We start from the raw sequence: 22071 nt of genomic DNA on the forward strand, positions 1-22071 counted from the left end.
TTCAGCGTTGGGTATTGTAACCGCGGGGAGCGGACGATATGACTAAGGTCTGGGCCTTCACGAGGGGATACGGGGCCAAAGGCACCTATTAATGCCGCCCGGTCGCCTTTACTGGGCAAAAAGGAGGGTTTGTGGGAAGAAAAAAAAAAAAGAGTCTCGTTCAATTATAGGATTTTCCCAATAATTATTCTCTGAAAACTCCAAAAGAATCAGGGATGAAAAGGAACGCTGAGATCCAAGGAAAACAACATGCAAACTATGGCCATAAACACATTGTTCTTGCACCTGCGTGTAAAGGCCGCTCGCCCTTAGCAACCGCCCGTGTTTTGGTTCAAGCGTGGTTTTTGGACGCAGGTTTCCTAGAAGGATAATGAAATGCATACAACAAAAATAATGTATGCAGAGGAGAGGTCACGTCATGTCAGATTAGCTTAGAACAGCTGTCTCGGTCTCTAAGGAGCGACCAACACGGAAAACCTGCAAGGTCACGGGGAGGGATTTTGACTGATTGGAACCACAGTTCTTAAGTGTTTGCTTATGTTACAGACACGTAGGATGAAAGATCAAATAAAAACGTCAAAACACTCAGGCTAATATGTGACGAGACAGCTAATTGTGGCTCGAAAGGTGGTCTTATGCAAGGCGCAACTTAAGAAAATGGACATAAACATCACGTAGATCCTTTGCACGTCCAAGATCTTGTGTTTCTCAGTGTTCTTCTGCTCTTATGGTTGGTCTTCTTTCTCTAGGGAGTTGAACTTCAATGACCTTCAAGAGTTCCCCGTGGCCATTCGCACACTCGCCAAGCTTCAGGAACTGTAAGTAACCGAGACTAACTTACCCGGTGTACATGCGTCAGTGTGCTTCTTTAAAGTGGGCCGCTTGGCCTGGCCTCGTGCTCCTTGTAAATCCCGCTTAGTCCCTAGAATGTGGTTCTCAAGCACAAGTCTCCTGAAAAAAGCAGATGCTTGGAGATGAGCGCTTAAGTCCTTCCTTCTCAAGTATCCTAAAGTGTTTTTTGCCTGCGGGACGGCCTCCCGACAGGTGTTTCTGTAAGATACGAAGGATGTTTACATGGGCAAATGTGAATTGACGCAACCAAATGGCTCACACGTGTGCTTATGGAGGAGCTTGAGATAAAATGCAACTGGACTCGATCGCCTAAGGTGATGAATTCATTTTCAGCACCCAAAAAGGACCTTATAACCTTGTTTATTTAAGAGGCGTAATTATTTTAGACTGTTTGGAATTTTCGGATTACAATTTGCTGGCAACGTGTGTGCCATAAATTAACTTTAGCATGTTATATTCTTAGTGACGGCAGATGATGATGAATTATAAGCTGCTGCAGTAGTTGAATGTGCGGCCAGTCTGAATAGCACGTCAGTGCTACAATTTATAGCCTATACGGAACAGATGCAGTTAGCAAAAGCGCTCCGCAAAGCTGGTCTTGATCGCTGGATTTCCTCATCCCATAGTGGATGGTGTTTAAGTGTGCAGATGGTCATATTCTCACTCTTGCAGGGGTTTCCACAACAACAACATTAAGGCCATTCCCGAGAGAGCATTTGTGGGGAACCCACTTCTGCAGACCATGTGAGTATCTTGTCTCCGCAACGACACTAAAGACTTTCTCTGTTGACTAAACATGCCTTACTGTGTGATAGACAGACATGTTATAAAAGTCTGTTTATCTCAGCCAGTGGACCAGGAAATGTGCGACAAATATTTGGGTCATTTTACAAACGGGAGCGTTCTGTGCCACTCTTTTATGTTTAAATATGTGCAAATGGTATGTGTAAATATGACATCAACAAAATCCAGTTAAATTTTTAAATGCATTTGTCCTCCATGTAGTAGCAATTATATTGAGTTTTATTCAACATAATGGATATTAAAGTATGTGAAGGGTGTTTTATATATTGAACTATACTTTTTTTTAAGCAAACATGATGGTAAAAAAAAAAAGGTTGGCATAAATTTATTTATTTATTTTTTTTTAATTGGAAATTTAAAAATCAGTAGCAAAAGTAGTTTAATTTTGTCTATATTCTCTTTGTTTACATTGACAATGTGTTTAAAATACTTAAAAAAAATAAATAAATAAAAAAAAAGAAATCTTACAACATCAACAAAATTACTCCATGTAGTAGCAATTATATTGAGTTTTATTCAACATAATGGATATTAAAGTATGTAAAGCGTGTTTTATATATTGAACCATACTTTTTCTTTTTATATGGTAAAAAGGTTGGCATAAAAATGTTTAAAAAAATATATAATATATAAATTATAAATATAAAAATGTATATTTAAAAAAAAATAGAAATAGATATAAAAATCAAAAGCAAAAGACATATTCTTTTTGTTTACACTGACATTGACAATGTATTTAAAATATTTTAATTTGTTAAAAAAAGAAAAATGTTACTAGGTGACATGTTACCGACATAACTACCTCTTATTAAAATAATGTACTATTCCATAGATTTTAAAATAATAATGTACTTTCCAATAATAATAATAATAATAATAATAATAATAATAATAACTTCCCCTTTTTGGGAAGTGAAATTTATCACAGCATATGGACATAAAAGTATGTGAAACGATGTCATTTACTAGACAGTACTTTTTTAAATATGCTTTTGTTATGATAACAGAGTTGTCATAAAATGTATTTATTAAAAAACAGAGATAAAATAAAGGCAAAATTAGCTTTTTTTTGTCTGTATTTTCTCGGTTTACTGTTGAATTTAAAATGTGGTAAAAAAATAAATAAAAATAATAATAATAATAATAATAATTCGGTCACGTCAACCCTGTTACCACTTTATTATTAACAACTGATTTTTGAGTTAGTAGAAATATCAACATTAAATTCATAAATTAAAAAAAAAACAACTCTAACAAGCTAAATGAACTGTAACATTGTCAACCCTGAGACTGAACAGTACAAGGAATAATAATATTTCAGCATACAGCAAAACTATTTTTACAAGTTTTATTAATTTAAATTTAAAATAGGTATGACATTGTGTAATTTATTAACGCTTAAATATAATCTTTCCCGAAAGGATGTATATATATCCTTGTTTTGAATGATCTATCCGATTTCTTACAAAAGATGTCTTTTTCTTCTCTGTTCAGTCATTTCTACGAGAATCCTATTCAGTTTGTTGGCAGATCAGCATTTCAGTTCCTGCCAAAGCTACACACGCTGTAAGTACAAGTCTATGTGTGAAATGATAACATACACATGATTAAACAGAGCAGTTTGGCTTCCGATAAGGCACCTCTCAAGTACCAGTTGGCAAATGTGTATAATTTCCATTTCATCATCGCTTTCATTTTGACGAATACTATAATCTTGCTCGCCTCTTGCCATCACGTCTCTCATAAGTAAACATTAAACTAGTAATTTGTCTCTGAAAAACAGCACGATTCAATTATAACCTCATAAATGTCAGAATATGAGATTTAGCTTTTCATAAAACCAATAAAAAGTAATTTATCTCTCTCTAGTTACACAGATAGTGCATAAGAATGCCGTAAAGGTCTATTCAGCCCTCATTATTTGTATATGAACGTCTACCATCTTCCGTTGTTGATTTTGGGTAGTGTTGCGAGTGTAATCAAAATGATGGAATCAAGTGGAATAATATTGCCTCTAGATGATGGAGAGCTAAGTGTGTACGGTAACAGTAGACATCCCTGTGGTTTTGCTGGACGACATCTTCATTAGCAGAACGATCCTCGCTAATGAGTTATCTAATCTCGTTTTAGCTCTTTGAACGGGGCCACTGAGATCCGAGAGTTCCCAGATTTGAAAGGAACCACCAGCCTGCAAGTTCTGTGAGTCTGAGATCAAATGTCCCCATTTCACGCAGGATCGGTTTCACTTAAGAGACTTCCAGAAGTTCTTCCCACCGACGAGGACAAAGGAATAACCGTTGACAAAATAGACATGCTTTTACTGAACTCTCACCATGTCAGCTAGCTTCAGACGAGGTTAAAAATGATGTTCAGCCAAAGGCACACTGAACCGAGCACTTATGTTTACTGGTGAATGATCAGTTAATATTTAGCCTGGTATATAATTACTGATCCTAAAAGCAAGGAGAATAACACTGTAAAGTTGAGGGAGAAGCGTTTTCAACAGTTTCAACTTAAAAACTTAACATTTAAGCAGCTGCTAACATTAAGTTAAATCAACTTAAAAGTACAAGTCATTTTAACTCATTACAATAAAATGAGTTAAAATGACTTAAGTTGATTTAACTTAAAATTAAGGCAGCTGCTAAACTTAAGTTTTTAAAGGAAAAGTCCACTTCCAGAACAAAAATTTACAGATAATTTACTCACCCCCTTGTCATCCAAGATGTTCATGTCTTTCTTTCTTCAGTCGATAAGAAATTGAGTTTCTTGAGGAATTCCCAAATTTTTCTCCATATAGTGGACTTTAATGGTGCCCCCAAGTTTGAATTTCCACTTCAAAGGGCTCTAAACAATCGCAGCCAATTTTTTAAACAAATTGACAATTAATTTACGTCTTAACCTCAAACGCTCTTCTTGTCTCGTCTCTGCGATGTGTATGTGTAGTCTGTGTAATCCAGGTCAATAGTGTCAAAAAACTCCCGTCTCGTTTTCTTCTTGAACGTCCAAATTGTCCTACATTGCTGTTTTCCTTTTTTTTTGTAAAGGGTGTTTGATCTTCTTTACATGTTCACTTTGTAAACACTGGGTCGGTATTTCTGCAGCGATGTAGGATGATTTTGAAGTTGGGAAAGAAAACAAGATGGGAGTTTTTCGGCATACCCTAACTGTATTGATCGTATTGAACCAGAAAAAGAGAGTTCAAGCAGACTTAGACAAGACTTTGATGTTAAAATACATATAAATTGTCAATTTGTTTTGAAATTGACAGATCGTTTTGCTAGATGAGACCCTTCTTACGCGGTTGGGATCATTTAGAACCATTTGAAGCTGCATTTTGGAAATTCAAACTTGGGGGCACCATTAAAGTCCACTATATGGAGAAAAAATTGGGAATGTTTTCCTCAAGAAACATAATTTCTTATTGACTGAAGAAAGAAAGACATGAACATTTTGGATGACAAGGAGGTGAGTCAATTATCTGTAACTTTTTGTTCTGGAAGAGGACTTCTTTAAGTTGAAACTGGTGAAAACTTTTGACAGTGTTCAAACAGATTTTGGTCGCACCCCAATCTCATGCCACTGTTGAGAGTTGTCAACAGGCTGGTTGCGATGCTCAAAAAAAGCTACATTTTGATAACACCACTGTGTTAATTTACAATTTTCAGGGAAATCATCACAACTTTGGCTATATAGTTTGGATAGAAAGCAGTATTTTGAAATTTTTCAAGAAATATCTGGACATCCTTAAAATGAGTGAATATTGCATTTACATTAGCAAAACTTGTTTTGGGGATTATTCTCAATTTCTTCATTTTTCTTAACAGTGCATGTACATTCATTTAATTGCCCGTATTTCATTCACTGTTTCTCTCTCCTTTTTGGCACCCACACATTCAGTGTAAACTCTCCTCTTTGATTTTCCCTCAGTACACTGACCAGAGCTGGACTGACCGGCCTGCCATATGATCTCTGCCACCTGCTGCCTAAATTAAGAGTGCTGTGAGTTTCCAAACACAAATACGCACCTGCAACACACATTCGAAAGCTCGTCTCGAAACGATTCCTAAAGATCAGAGCTGGCAAAGAAATTTCAAATTCACCCTGAGTGATCTGATGTAGCCAAACTTTCAAGGAGTTCCTAAAAGCCTCTTTAACATGAACTTCAAACAGGTGGATATTTGGCCAGCTTTGCTAAGTGAGCAGTGTGATCATTTATATCAGTTGTGCCAAGCTTGTGCAAACTATTTTAAAGTTGAAAAATTATTTGATTAAATACTTAAGATGGATAAGAGTAACCACTTTCAGGTGGACAAGTTCAGTTAGAGAAACCCCTGCAGGAAGAGAGAAACTTTATGTAACTGTTCAAATGAAGAATGAGACCTCTGGGGAAAGTAACTGCTTAACATGCCATTCTCTCTCTATATATTCACTTATTCTCTCTCCAAGGTTTCTTCTTACGTAAACACTATAAAACGCTAATTGGATAAAAATAAAGAACACTACAAGAAATGCTCTTAAAACTAAATCACAGCGCATAATTACTGCCATGCAGCTAGGAGGATAAATGATAATGTAATTATAAATAGCATTAAGAAATGGGAGAGATGGTGCACGAGTAGAAAAATGGGAGAATTCTAACCCTCATTTGAGATTTTTGAGATTTTAAAAATCTCATGTGAGATTTTTAACATGTTATTGAAACTTCATCTTTACAGTTTTACATTCAAATAGACAAACTCTATGAGAAACGACTTGCCTCAGCTGGACTTAATGAGTAATTCTTAGAATTATTATTAAGGCTTTAAGTCTGTGATTTCTATATCACAAGTGTCATCAAACAGAACTGCTAAAATAATTATTTTTATGTTGGAAAAAAAGGGGTTACACTTTTTAAACTGGCATAGAAATATAGGTATTTTAAGGAGGGCGTTAACTCAACACTTCATGCTAGAAACATGTTAGCAACCTGCTAATCATGGTATAAACATGCTAGCAACCTACTAATCGTGCTTGAAACATGCTAGTAACTTGCTAATCATGCTAGAAACATGCTAGCAAAATGCTAACAACTTGTTAATCATGCTAACAACATGCCAACAACTTGCTAATCATGCTAGAAACAAACTAGCAACATGCTAGTAACTTGCTAATCATGTTAAAAACATGCTAGCAACATGCTAATAACTTGCTAATAATGTTAGAATCATACTAACATGTTAATTATCTATCTATCTATCTGATAGACTGCATTCAAACTTTAACCTTTTAAAACTACTTTAAAATTAAAACTTTTTCAGACCGAAAACCACCCAAACTTAAAACCTCTTAAACATCTTAAACTTTCAAACTTTCTGTTCCGCCTTTCTCAAGCCAACATAGAGTTCGTCTAGACAAACTTTTTATCTAGTTGTTTATAATACATTATGCATTTTAACAGTTTTGTTCAATAAAACTGATTACTTGCTTTTGACACTTTATTTGAACTAACTTTTCTTGCCTCATTGCTATTATAAATGCATTAAGTAATTTTAAAAGCTATTGTTTACTCAAGTCTATTTTTATTACTACAAAAAAAATTATAATTATCCGATTACTCGATTAATCGTCAGAATAATTGACATTACTCGATCACCAAAATAATCATTAGTGACAGCCCTATTTCCATCACCCTGTTTTTATGCGCGTTTTGAAGTATAACATCAGAAACAAGTGATGGAAACACCAATTTTCAGGGGAAAAAAAATAAAAAATTCACAACTTGCTTGAGGTGGTTTTTGATTTGTGCAAAAAAGCGTTCATGTGAATAATGGGAGATGGAAATACATTTACCGTATAAATAAATTCCTCCATGTGCATCAAAAAGAAAAAAAAAATCATATAACTTTGTGCTATTGGACCTGACTAACCAGTGGACCGATCTCGATCTCGTCGCACAGCATCTGAAATGTTGTTTTGGTCACTCTAAAATGCCCAAGCAAATTCTGTCATCAAAGTATTTCTGTATAACTGCCTCCCAGAACTGTCTTACACAACTGCGTTCCCAAACAGCAGGCGTCCACCTCCAAAAGCAATGACTGCATTTAATGGGTTTCGTCTGTTCACTCTGAGGCACAAGTAATTTATTATATATGAAAAAGATTATATTCAGTGGTTTCTCCTAGTTTTCTTAGTGATATTTAGTGCCAGTTAATCAGGAAGTAACAACTTTGTTCACTTTTACTCATGGGTGGAAAAGGTGCTTAGTCGCAAATGTATTATGCAGTAGTGTTGCACATAAGTTGAATTGGCAACCTAGTGGCAAAACAATGTAATCAACAAACATTATTTGAAGTGCCAATTTAAAGACGATTTGCTACCATAGACATCAGTTTTTATATCCAAGTACTTCTCTGATAGTATGAATGAGTGTAAGACAGAAATAATAATGTGGTTGAAAAGACTGTGAAGCGGTCTCATGATAACTGCTCTCTCTGTGTCAGCCGCAGCGCAAACACAGATTTGAATAATCCAATATGACTTTTCAAAGTTAACAGACACACACAAATCATTTAGAAATAAAAACACATAGGTGTTTGAATCAAGATTTTATTTATTTCCATATCTATTCATGCTTTTTGAGATAAAGTAGTCTTATCTTGTTGAGAAAGTTTTACGTAGCCTTTACTGACATCACTCTTCAGTTATCAGAAATATTCAATTTACAGACAGTCCTAATCTATACGGGTCATTCTAGAATTGTGGGTACATGTCTGTGAAGTATATTTTTAATATATTTTCATCAGTATAAAGCCCTGATGCTTCATTTCTAGTACACAATTATATTTTTCCCAATCACACTGCTATATGTTGAAAAAGCCATATCTTTTGTTCAAAAATGATGTTCATATCACATACAACCGTGGTATTCAGCTGTACAATATAAATATAAATTAATTTCATAGTTTTGCCTTCAGTTAGATTAGGTTATAAAGACATTTGGGTGTGTGCTTCAGAGATAATAAGTGTTTATTTGTGTTTCATTGTGATATAACTTGTTTTATTTCTGTCCGAAAAACCACTGTCAACCAAGTTACCCACTAGAAAACCCCCTTAAAAAGGAATGGTTTGTCCCATTCTCGCATCATTTGCACAGTATGATGATATTTCCTCTAGAAGCACATGGATGAAACACTGAAAGTGATGTTCTCTCTCTTTCCCCTAATACTGGTTAAACTAGCAAACCTGTGTCAAGAGTGGATTAATTGACTGTCAACAGTGTTTAACACAATTTAACTAAAACTTATGTTTTGTTTATGAAAATATATTTCTAAACATACCATATGCTCAGTAGTTCTAGGCTTCCATGTTGAGCACTAAAAATGTCAACTAAGTTACCTGTCAACTGTGTTACCCAGTAAAGGTAACAAGGTGGACAGTAGCAAACATAGATAGTATTTTATGCACATATTCCTACAGATCACCTTTATTTATACAGCACTTTATACAGTATAGATTGTTTCAAAGTAGCTATGTAAGGTCATGTTTGAATTTTTGGGAAACAGGAAAACTTTTTTCTTCACATTGTCAAATTCTAAATGCACCCCTAATTATAGAATAACCCTTATGTGTTTGATTTTAGGGAGCTGTCGCACAATGTTATAGAAGAGCTGCCGAGTTTCTACCACTGTGCTTCTCTTCAAGAAATGTGAGTACAGGCGTCTCTCTCTCTAGTGAAACAGGAACAGAGTAATATCGCTAACATCTCTATGATAACTCCAAGAGCCTTAAATAACCCACATACTGCTTGACAAATGACAGTCATTACTGTAGCAATCCATCAGTGTCTATATTTGGGAAGCTTTCAAGTGTGTTCATGGTCGCCATGTATGAAGTCTGCCATAGTGTATGTGTATATGTGAGAGGCAGTAATACCAGTTCTTTTGTTTTGACTCGGCAGAGGCCTGCAGCACAATCTGATCAAACAGATTGAGATGAACACATTCCAACAGCTCAGCTCTCTACGCTCACTGTGAGTACTGAACACACGCTCATCTTCTGCCAGCTCTGAGAATCACACTGAAAAAGACACTATTTGGATTAAAGGAGAACTCCACTTCCAGAACAACAATTTACAAATAATTTACTCGCCCCTTTGTCATCCACGATGTTCATGTCTTTCTTTCTTCAGCTGCAAAGAAATTATGTTATTTGAGGAAAACATTTCAGCATTTTTCTCCATATAATGGACTGATATGGTGCCACGATTTTGAACTTCCAAAAAGCAGTTTAAATGCAGCTTCAAACGATCCCAAATGCGGTTGTAAACGATCCCAGCTGAGGAAGGATATACTTGTATACTTTTTAATGCCAAACGCTCGTTTTGTCTTAATCTTCCTGTTCATGACAGTTAGGGTATGTCGAAAAACTCCCATCTCATGTTCTCCCTCAACTTCAAAATCATCCTGTATCGCTGTTTTACCTATTTGTTAAGGGTGTTTGATCTTCTTTGCATGTTCACTTTGCAAAGACTGGGTCAGTACTTCTGCAGTGATGTAGGATGATTTTGAAATGATTTTTGAAGTTGAGGGAGAAAATACAATCAGAGTTTTTCGACATACCCTAACTGTCTTGAACCAGAATACACAGAGTTTTAAGGACTGCAAGGCAAGACGAGCGTTTGAGAATAGAAAGTATTTAAATTGTATTTGTTTTTTTATTGTAAATAACCAATCGTTTCACTAGATAAGACCCTTCTTACTCAGCTGGGATCGTTTACAACCGCATTTGGGATCGTTTGAAGCTGCATTTAAACTGCATTTTGGAAGTTCAAAAATCAGGGCACCATATGAGTCCATTATATGGAGAAAAATGCCAAAATATTTTCCTCAAAAAATAATTTCTTTACGACTGAATGATCGTGGATGACAATGGGGTGAGTAAATTATTTGTAAATTGTTGTTCTGGAAGTGGAGTTCTCCTTTAAATACACATTTTCAGTACAAATTTTTTCAGCAGTACAATTTGAGTGAACAATTTAATTTGCTTTGATGACAGAAGCACTCAAACTGCATGACTGATTTGAAAAATCAAGTTTGCATGATCAACAATTACTTTGTGTGTAACTTTGTTACTTTTAGTGACTTTGATTACTGGCCTAAGAATAATTAAATGATTCTTAAATATTTGTGACCTTTTTAAACTTACAGCATTAATCATTTCAAAATGTAACACTTAAATCTTTATATACATTTTCAAAGTGATCCCTACTGTATATATTGATATTGTGGAAAGCGTATGCACAAATTTAAATTGGCTCACCAATACTTCCCCCTAGAGGCCAAGATATTCTACACAAATTAACCATAAACATCTTGTACAACCAAAAGCCAGAAAAAAAATAAATACGAAAAAAAAAAAAAAAAAAACAATCACATGCTGAAATAGGGCTGGCCGATATGGCCAAAAAATTATCACGATGATTATTTTTCATATCAGTCGATATCGATAATTATTGACTTGAAAGTTGTACAAACCAGATGGTTAAAATGTGGGTTTAAAATGTTCTTTATGGTCAGAAAATTACAAACACTTCATGTTTTTTGCATTTTTGACACTTTTTCCAGTTATTTTTCCTTAACAAAATAAATATCTTAATAGAAAAAAAAAATAATTTCTTAGTTCTGCATGTTTTAATAAGTAATATTGTTTCAAATCAAGAAAGAGGTTTGTGTTACCTGATAATAATAATAATAATAATAATAATAATAATAATAATAATAATTTTTATTTTGTCTTTTAGAAATACACATTTGATATGCATATGTAGATTTATGTTCATTATTACAATCTGTCATATCCGTAAAAATTGTAGCAGCCTCATTTTTATATGGTGAAATTTATTTATTATGTTTACGTTCCATAGTGTCATCCATAGATCATAATAACAGTTAAAACCACAAATACAGACAAGACTGTTTTCAGATACCAAACTTTGAGAATAATAGAAGCTTTTTTAACACTGACTCAAGATATAAGCAAAAACATTTCTGTTTTTCTGAGAAAATAAGAAATGACTGATGTACGGATGAGTAAATGAAGTCTAATTACAGGGATCTAAGCTGGAACAGGATCAACACAATCCACCCTGATGCCTTTTCTTCTCTTCAGTCGCTCATTAAACTGTGAGTATAATGTATGCAAATCAGTGCCAGTGCATAAAGATTACACACCTTAGAGTCTAGATTTATCTGTTCAGTCGTACAAAAACTGTTATTAAACAGTGACTTGGCACAACCATCCCATTTGCACAAACACAGAGATGCCATGATGCGCACTTTGGGGTTTCTGTCGTCTGTGCAATGCTTTGGTTGGCTCAAAGTGAAAAGACTGAGGTTGCAATCACGGCTAAAAGCTCTGCGCAGCGGCGAAGACGTGCGTCGTCAGTCACAGGCGATTAAATGCAAGAAGCATTAGGTGAAGAATGTGATGAATGAACGAGAAAGATTGATAAAGTGTGACAGAGTGTGGCTGATGAATGTGTGCGGCAGTAAACGACGGCAGAGCATCATACCAGAGTAGATACTGCAGACCTCTAGTTTTCCTTGTGCAAATTCACGAACAAACAACATGCATGGAAAAGGCAAATCATTGGTAGAGTTAGTCAAAACCAGCACTGTTTGTTGACTGTTCTGGGCTCAATGCAAGTACAGCTCCATCGACAGCATCTATGGCATGCTGTTGATTACCGCAGAAAATAATTTCGACTCGTCCTTCGGTTGTAAAAACAAGCAAAAATAATTTTCTGTGGTAATAAAAAGCATGCCACGGATGCTGTCGATAGAGCTTAACTTGTATTGAACCTGGAACATGCAGTGTTTTATTTAAACTGACACATTCTAGCTTTCATCAGGGTTAAAAGTTTAAGGTCTGTGTGCCAAAACATGTCAGTTTAAATAAAACGTTCACTAGTCAACAAGTTCTGTTGAATTTAGACTCTGTTAATAAAGACCTCTTCATTGCAAAATACTGATATTTTAAACAAAAACAGTGGCCACAAAAGGTTTTTGGACCTAAAAATGTTTGAATTCCAAAATATTAGCTAAATATTAAGTCAAGTTGAATTTATTTTTGAATTTGACACACTGGCTGATTACAAGTAACTACAAAAATGTCAACTAAAAGTCAATGTTTTTTTGACTGCAGCATGTCTGATGGGGTAACTAGCTGCACTTTAGTAGATGCTAGAACCTCATAATTCTACCACTAAGATTTCCAACAGAAGATCTCTGAGGCACAACGTTGGGAAATGTTCACACAAAATTGGGTGATGGTACAATATGAGACATTTTAAACACATGATGATCCGCATGTATCTCCTATCTCCATCCAGGGATCTCACTGGGAACCGATTGAGCAGTCTCCCGCTCACTGGGCTAACAAGCCTAACTCATCTCAAGCTGAAAGGAAACATGGCACTCTCGCGTTCTTTCAGAGAGGAGGAATTCCCAAACATAAGGTACATTTGGGGTAACCAATAACTGCCATCCCACACAACAACAGATTAGCTAGACTTAAAACACTTTCATGTTACACCATGAAAGAAAATTCACAAGTGTCTGTGGCTATTACGTCCCACAACACGAATGCCTTGAATAGCTCAAAAACACATGAAGGTTTTACTTTGTTTTTAGAGAAACGTTCAGCTGTTTATAGAATTGACAGTTTCAAGATAATCTGTTGCCGAAGGAACATTGTGTTCATTGGTACAATAAATGGTTTCTGTTTGTTAAGTTTCCTAAAATATCTGTCTCAATGCAAGTCATCTGACAGGGGGAAAGATTATTCCAAGATACCTCAATATTCACAGAAGGCTGTTATAAATATCCAGTCCTAATTCATCAACAGCTCCGGGCTTTGGAGACGCTCCAAAACTTCAGTCTTAAATACTTGCGTAATTTTCTTAGCACCTCAAAAAATGGGAGATTATGAGTATTACCATTTCCCAAAAGCAACTGATTAAGCAAAAGTAAATGAAAGAGAAATTACAATTTAAACCATGACCCAAATACATATAAAATTGTTCTTGCGGTTAGATGTATTGCTAGTTTACTTCATGCATCATTTGCAGATTGATGAATCATTCTTTCTCAAATTTTTTTTGCCTCTGAAATGGGATCTTTTATAGCTTTCATATTTCCTTAAACTGATGCAATATGTACTTATTTTTAATGTTCAGACGTCATTTGGCACAACAGAAGAAACAATTGAAATAAACATAATATGTGGTTTTATAATATTTGATGGAACATATGAATTTTTTTTTTTATTTTGTTTTAGTTTTACACATTGTGTCACTGTTGTTGAAACAGGGTAATTGAGATGCCATATGCCTATCAGTGCTGTGTTTTTGGAGCCTGCAACAGCTACAAAGCAGCGAGCCAGTGGGAAGAACAGATGGGCAGTGAAGAGGAAGATCTCCAGAAGAAAGCTCTGTCCCTGTTCCCCATTCACACCGACAACAACTGTAAGTCCTGCAACTTCACTAGGCCATCTTACAGATCTGAATATGAAACTGAAAAAGTTAAAACATTACAATTTCTTTCAAGCATAAGCATTTCGATTAAAGAAAAAAATAATAGTCCTGCAGTACCCCAACAGTATATATTTTAGATGGCACACTCATCTGGTACAGGGGTGTCCAATCCTGCTCCAGAGTTTAGCTCCAACCCCAATTAAACAAACCTAAACCAGCTAATCAAGGTCTTACTGGGCATAGTAGAAACTTTCAGGCAGGTATGTAAAACCTCACCAGTCTATAGCCTTATTAATCCTGAAGACATTGATTAGCTTGTTCAGGTGTGTTTGATTAGGGCTGGAGCTAAACTCTGCAGGACAGCAGCTCTCTAGTACCGAGCTTGCCTACCCCAGTTTGGGGGGTACTCCAGGACCTGCTTTGTTGGGGTGTCTAATCCTACATCTGGCGGACCACTGTCCTGTAGAGTTGAGCTCCAACCCCAATTAAACATACCTGAACCAGCTAATCAAGGTCTTACTGGGCAAGATGGAGGTAAACTCTGCAGGACAATGACCCTCCAGGACTAAGTTTGGACATTCCTGTGGTACAGCCATTGCAAGTTTTGAAGTCCCTATTAATGAGCTGATGAGCTGAATTAATTTTATTAGCTTTATAAGGAAGTTATACAAAATGTTCAGAGTTTGGGGAAGGTATAGGCAAGTTTGGCCCTAGAGAGCTGCTGTCCTGCAGAGTTTAGCTCCAACCCAGAAAAAACCTCACCAGCCTATAGCCTTAGTAATATTGAAGACAATGATTAGCTTGTTCAGGTGTGTTTGATTAGGGCTGGAGCAAAACTCTGCAGGGCAGCAGCTCTCTAGGACCGAACTTGCCTACCCGTTTTGGGGGGCTACACCAGGACCTGTTTCGGCAGGGGTGTCCAATCCTGCTCCTGGAGAGCCTCTGTCCTGCAGAGTTCATCTCCAACCCCAATTAAACACACCAGAACCAGCCATATAAGGTCTTACTTGGCACACTAGAAACTTCAAGCCTGGTTTGTTGAGGCAAGTTGTAGCTAAACTCTGCAGGACAGTGGCACCCTCAGGACTTAGTTTGGACATCCCTGTGCTTCGGGAACCAATGATCTAAACCAGGAGTGTTCATTCCTGCTCCTGGAGGGCAATGTCCTGTCGAGTTTAGCTCCAACCCTAATAAAACACACCTGAACCAGCCAATCAAGGTCTTACTGGGCATAGTAGAAACTCCCAGGCAGGTGTGTTGAGACAAGTTAGAGATAAACTCTGCAGGACAATGGCCCTCCAGTACAGAGTTTGCACATCCCTGTGCTTGGGGAACCAGTGATCTAAACAATGGGTTTCCAATCATGCTCTTGGAGGGCCAGTGTCCTGTGGAGTTTAGCTCCAACCCCAATTAAACATACCTGAACCAGCCAATCAAGGTCTTACTGGGCATGCTAGAAACTTCAAGTTTGAACCTAAACTCTGCAGTAAAGTGGCCCTTTGGGACAGAATTTGCACACCCCTAGCGTAAAAATTAGACTGATATTGTACCTTGAAAGCCCCTGGTTTACATAATACTCCAACCCTGTCCCTCAAGGCCCACTTTCCTACAGAGTTTGGCTCCAAACCCACCTGCCTATAACTTTCTTGTAATCCTAAAAACCTTGATTAGCTTGTTTAGGTGTGTCTGATTAGGGTTGCAGCAAAATTGCAGGAAAGTGGATCTTGAGGGCTGGAGTTTGAGAATTCCTGATGTAAATTCTATTGAACAGAACAGGTAGACCTCTTGAGATGGTCTCTTCACCATCTGAACAGACATGCAAACAGCTAGAAGAAACCAGCTGGTTAGGTTGAAATTATCTGAACTTTTTATGGCAAGCTTACAAACTGCAATACTGTACTGTATCAAGTCACTCAAGTTTGTACAGTAAACCTGTTATCAAAGTCCCTGTAGCCAAAAATGAAAACATTGGCCCTACACAATATGAAAGGAACATAAAAGCACCACTTGTAGCGGTTTTCCACTGTGTGTGTGTGTCTATTTTTATCTGCTCTGTTCTATCTGCCAGTCTCTTCATCTTTAATTAGCACAGTAGAAACATGTCAGGGCCTTACAGTAACCGCAGGTATTTGACAGATGAAATAAAATGTGTCTTTTCTCCATGCATTCCTCGATGCAATCTGATCAGGTTTCAGACTTGAAAGGAGCTCTTCGTAATTACACTCCATGGGAAATTAGATAAACATTAACAATTCAAGTTCCAAAACACACCATTTGGCTTATCGGAAAATAACAAAACCAGAACGCGAACAAAGCCTGATGATTGATTGCACACTGAAGGAGAAATGGAAAGTTGCAACTGAGATGTGTACGGTGTTGAGTGGCGCTAAAGCCCTTAGATAAATTAATCTGTTCCAGCAGACTAGATGTCCATAACGTGGTGATTTATCTTCTGCCAGACTGAGTGCATTATGCCATCTTGAAGAACACTAAAGACTGTTTCATCATGCTGGTGTACATGCACAAACCAAAGGTGCCTCATGCTTTTCATGTGTTCACTTGCAGATGACCTTGACTTAGAGGAATTCCAGTTAGCTATTGAAGAGTCCAAACTACAAACCAGCATACAGTGTACCCCCATCCCAGGTAAATTCAATCCGCAGTAGATCTGAACTTAACGTCTGACATATGCCATCAAGACTATAAAGGCCTGTTCACATCAAGTACAAAGAAACTATACAACAAGCATGTTAAAGAAAGACATTTTCTTACACCAAAACTATGCATACTTCTCCAAATCTCCACCAACACTTCAACCTAGCAGTATTTGATTATGCTCTGATGAAACTTCAACTGTTGCAATTTCCAGAAAATTAACAAAGAAAAAAAAAAAAAAAAGAACAAAGAAACAAAGCATATTTCAGCTATTTTAGCTCTTCTGGTTAGATTTTTTTGATGGCTCACTTTTCTTTTTGCATTTTAATAAGACTAACTAAAGTTTCATAATTCAACCTTTTTGAATTTCGAAAAAAATTACCCAATTGAACTCTTTACTCTAATTAGCCTCTTGCAGTACTATATTTCTGATGTGGTGCTGCTAAAGATGCACAAGTTCTCATGACACAGACACAATGTACTTCTTTTGCAAAAATTCAACCTTTGTTAAAGCTATTTTAAGAAAGATTTACACAGAATTTGTGTGTAACATTTTGTCATCTCACTTTTTCAGGTCCATTTAAACCATGTGATAACCTGTTTGACAGTTGGGTGGTACGGCTCAGCATGTGGCTCATCTCTTTGGTCTCGCTGATGGGAAACAGCCTTCTCCTCATGACAGTATTTGCATCCCCCAGCTATCTCTCCCCTGTTAAGTTCATCATCGGCACAATCAGTGGTGCCAATCTACTTACTGGCCTGTGTACTGGCACCCTGGCATTGGTTGACGCCCGGACATTTGGAGAGTTCGCACTGCACGGCGCTCAATGGGAAATGGGTGCAGGTTGTCAAGCAACAGGCTTTCTTTCGGTGCTAGCCTCGGAGGGCTCCATACTCTTCCTGACCTTGGCTGCAGTGCAGTGTAGCGTATCTGTGTCATGCGCTCGAGCCTACGGGAAGTCACCCTCTTTGGGAAGTGTGCGAGCTGCTGCAGTGGCATGCTTGGCACTTTCATTGGCAGTCGCAGCTTTGCCGCTAATTGGGGTCGGGGAGTACGGGGCAACTCCGCTCTGCATGCCGTCACCACTGCCGGACGGTGAACCTTCCACGTTGGGTTTCATGGTTGCTCTAATAATGATGAACTCCCTGTGTTTCCTGGTGATCACCGGAACTTACATTAAGCTGTACTGGGACCTGATGAAGGGAGACTTCGACAGCATTTGGGATTGCGCCATGATCAAGCATGTGGCCTGGCTCATTTTCACCAACTGCCTGCTCTACTGCCCCGTGGCCTTCCTCACCTTCTCCTCCCTTCTGGGACTATTTCCTGTAAGCGAGGAGGTTGTCAAATCAGTTGTCCTGGTGCTTCTGCCTCTTCCTGCATGCATCAACCCCTTGCTCTACCTCCTCTTCAATCCACACTTCCGTGAAGATGCACGTCTGCTTTTGAGCAGAGCTCACCTCCATCAAGACCGCAACCTGGATTCCTTTGTCTCTGTTGACACTGAGAAAAGCTCATATGACTCCACTCAAGCCTTGGTGTCCTTTGCCGCTGAAGCAGATGCAGCATTCGAGAGTTCATCTGCACCAAATCCAGAGACAGTCGCCCGGTTTTCTTGCCCACCCTCAGTGCCTCTCATCCCATGCCAGATGCAGATGAAACCCTCAACAGAGAGGGAGAATGTTGCAGAGAATCTGGTCAGGTCAACACCAGGACTCACTGTCAAAGAGCAGGAGCACCTTAGGAGCAATGGATTGGACACTCACAATGGATCCTCCATCTTCTCTGGAGTCTATCACTCCCCACATCTCTCAACTCCTTCTTAAGTCTTCTCCTAAACTCTAAAGTTTTTAAGGACCTTTTGAGCATGAGAAGTCTTGAGTCCACGTATGAACTGACCCCTAAAACCTTTAGAGCTAATGAACAATGAACTCTTTTAATTTGGGACTATAGATAACCGTACTGTCCCAATTGCTACGAAAAGCCTAAAAATGAAAAGCCTAATCGCATTTTGTGACCCAGTCTTCTGGGCCACTCAGTAATTTAAGCAACAATCTTAAAATGTTCAAAGCAAATCCACAATTATTATTTTTGTAACTTGTTTGTGTTATTAGGGTTAAAGGAATGTTCTGGGTTTAATATCATCTCCATACATGGAATACTGATGATTTTCACAGAAACGAACTTCCCGTTTGACTCAACTCCTTTTTAAACAAGCAAAAAAAAAAAAAAAAAAAAAAAAAAATCACGTGTTATGTACATACAATGGAAGTCTATGGGGCAAAGCACTGCACCCACATACAAATTCAAATTCAAACTGTATCTACAAAACAGTGTTACATAGAGACCAATCCACTGACAGAAATTATGTTGGTAATGGCATAACCAGAAATGAATCCACCTATATCTCACAGCATGAGCACTACATTTCATTGTTTTGAACCTGGAACATTCCTTTATAATTAGGAAAATATCACAGGGATGTTTGCTGATGTACAAGGAATTATGCTTCTACATATTTCAATGTGAAAAATGTCTCTTCTAAAAGCTCAATTCTTATGTACTCAAACTCTTATGCATTCATTTCCAAGTATGTATATATCAAAATCTTGTTAATTATTTGCAAGTCATTACTTGCTTACATGCCCCTGGTGAATTGAAAAAAAAAATGTATGGGAAGGTAAATACCTATGTATATTGTCAAATAATATTTAGTGTTTTGAAAAACAACAACAATTAAAAAAACATCATGCCAACAGGTGCTAAAACATTTTAGCAAAAACATACTCTCTGCAAGTACACAGAAGGCTTGGTCAATGCTCTGCAAGCTCCCGTTCATGTTGTATATATTTAGCATGCATAATGGCAGTAAGAAAACTGAGAGATACCTTCAAGTGTTTGTGCCATTAATTCAAGTAGCTAGCCATAAACATATTGACAACTAATTTTAACTTTGAAAGCAAAAATGCATCATAGGACACATTATGCTAAATTCATACCATAATCCACCCGACAGTAACTCTGAGAATGCAATACATCTAAAACATACTAAAATTTAAAACATTTTCACAATAATTCGTAATGCAACACATTTCGGAATTGCATTGAAAGTGCATGAAATTTAAACTTGCAGAGCTAGAAGCATTTGTGTTCATGTACTTGCATAGATTTTGTTTAAGCTTCACAATGTTAAATTTATTGTCAAGTCCACAGGATTAAGGTAGAGCAAAACATGAAATATATTGAACATGTCAATGCTATAAACTGAAGATAAGAACTATGAGTGATTTGATTAGGTTGTAATAAAGCTTGGTCGGGATCTTTTACAGATTGTAAAGTAGGCTAGCTAATGTATTGTAAAATATAACTACCTCTGATCTAGCATGCTATACCTTTTTATCCTTATTGATTTCTATTCTTTTTATATTAAATGTATATTAAAATGTAATTTTTATATTGAAATTTTAAGATCTTTGTACAACAGACACTATTCTGGATGTAAATATTTTCATATTTCTGTATACATGTGATAAAGAATGATTTAATAAAGTTATTAGTTTCATAAATGTATGTCTTGAAGACTACTGGACAATTCAGGGAGATATGAATGTAAAAATATTCGAGGGTACTACTAAATTTCAGTCAACAATAAACACAAACTCCTGTTACAAAATAAACTGTATAAAATGAGATCAATATAATTTAGATGTTCCAAAATTGTCTTGGGTTGCTCTGAAGTGCTTCCAGTGCGTCTCTTGTTTTCATATTTTTATTCTTAAGAAACATCTTTTCATCGGTGTACACAACACCCTTCAAACACAAGAGAGAAGTAAAATTGACTGTCGAATAGAAGAACACTGGCTCCCCCCAGTGTCTGATGACAGTGTATGAACTGTTGGACTTATCCACTGCTGGACAGACAGTCCTGAAAAGATTAACTCTCACCTTCTTCTTCTGGATTGCATGGTCAGTCATACATTTCCTGGCTTTCTCTTCCATTGGTTTGTTGTGTTTAAAATCTGAGGACTGGAAAGTATGTTAGATAGTATGTCAACAGAATGTTAGAGCAATAACAGTCAGAATACTGAAGTGCCAAAGCTTGCATGCTTCTTTTCATGTCTATGTGCTCTCAAATGGGCACGACCACAAGTGTGGACACAGGACACGGCCTGATTCTCTGAATAACGTGTAAATCAACACACGTTATGGTCTTTAATAAAAAAGCCTTTAGGTTAGTTCAAACATACCCAAACATGAAGATTCTGTAACCCTTGATTTACCCTTATGTCCCAAACATATAAAACCATTGGTGATCTTTTACAACAGAAGATAAATTCAGATACATAGGCCTATATTAAATATTCATCAAATAATCTATATGATGAAGTGGTTTAATCCCTTTCCTCTAATGATTTAATCTGGTGAACAGACTATAATTTATACTGCTACTCATATAAACACTGAACAACTGTAATACTGAGCACATCAAATGGTAAATTGGCACCAACCTTAAATATTTGACGTGTTATAGGGCTTCTTCTGATAATTTCGATTAAGCTACTTCTCTATACATTTGTATTAGCTCATTTTTGGGTTAAATATCCCATAAATAATAAACAAATCCACAATAAAGACTTAAACAATGTAAAGTTGATTGCCTTTAACTAGTAGCCAAATGTTTACATACACAAAATTGTCAAGACTTTCTCTAAAATGCGAATTAGCCTGCTTTAAATAATATTACGCGAGATATTCGGTGATATTATTTTACTTACCGATGTTGTTTTTGTCGAATTTCACATACTTAACGCTGATTAAACATCCTCAATTTTGCGTTTGCCCGCCAAATGCTGACAGTGTGCGACGCGCGACACGACTTTTTAGCTGATGCATCATGGGTTTGTGTGTTTTGTTTTTTGTTTTTCTTTTCCTCGCGTCAACTTAACCCCAAATTATCCTCAATAGATCTTACATTTTATCCTCATATTTTTGTAATAGCTTTTAGGAAAACGATAGTAAAAATGAATGGTCAAGTTCAAATATATAGGCCTGAGATAGCTAGCCTAAAGATTAAACGGTATTGATAGAGCCTATAACCTACCACAAAAACAACAACAAAAATGTATTTATTTATATTTGTTATTATTATTATTATTATTATTATTATTATTATTATTTACAGCACATTCAATTTGTGGTTTAAATTTTCTATAATTCCTTATACAGTGTGATGAAACAATGGAAT

At 36.7% G+C, this 22071-nt stretch overlaps 1 protein-coding gene and 1 long non-coding RNA gene across 2 annotated transcripts in view; one reads left to right on the forward strand and one right to left on the reverse strand.

Moving 5' to 3' along the window:
- The window catches only part of LOC127155223 (leucine-rich repeat-containing G-protein coupled receptor 6), a 106436-nt gene extending 85834 nt beyond the window's left edge, over positions 1–20602 (forward strand). The window contains exons 7-18 of the mRNA XM_051097316.1: positions 750–818; positions 1525–1596; positions 3151–3222; positions 3787–3855; positions 5587–5658; positions 9278–9343; positions 9596–9667; positions 11748–11819; positions 13028–13153; positions 14007–14161; positions 16736–16816; positions 17400–20602. Of these exons, the coding sequence (XP_050953273.1) occupies positions 750–818; positions 1525–1596; positions 3151–3222; positions 3787–3855; positions 5587–5658; positions 9278–9343; positions 9596–9667; positions 11748–11819; positions 13028–13153; positions 14007–14161; positions 16736–16816; positions 17400–18652 (2179 nt within the window). The 3' untranslated portion in view covers positions 18653–20602. The remainder of the gene's footprint in view (positions 1–749; positions 819–1524; positions 1597–3150; positions 3223–3786; positions 3856–5586; positions 5659–9277; positions 9344–9595; positions 9668–11747; positions 11820–13027; positions 13154–14006; positions 14162–16735; positions 16817–17399) is intronic.
- Positions 14075–21708, reverse strand: LOC127155224 (uncharacterized). The gene is made up of 3 exons (XR_007825552.1): positions 21602–21708; positions 20772–20852; positions 14075–14209 (listed from the first exon to the last, which is right to left on the reverse strand). It is a non-coding gene; the product is annotated as an uncharacterized LOC127155224 (long non-coding RNA).
- Between the last annotated feature and the right edge of the window lie 363 nt (positions 21709–22071).

The sequence above is a fragment of the Labeo rohita genome, chromosome 23 (assembly GCF_022985175.1).
Source record: "Labeo rohita strain BAU-BD-2019 chromosome 23, IGBB_LRoh.1.0, whole genome shotgun sequence".
NCBI classification, from domain to species: Eukaryota; Metazoa; Chordata; class Actinopteri; order Cypriniformes; family Cyprinidae; genus Labeo; species Labeo rohita.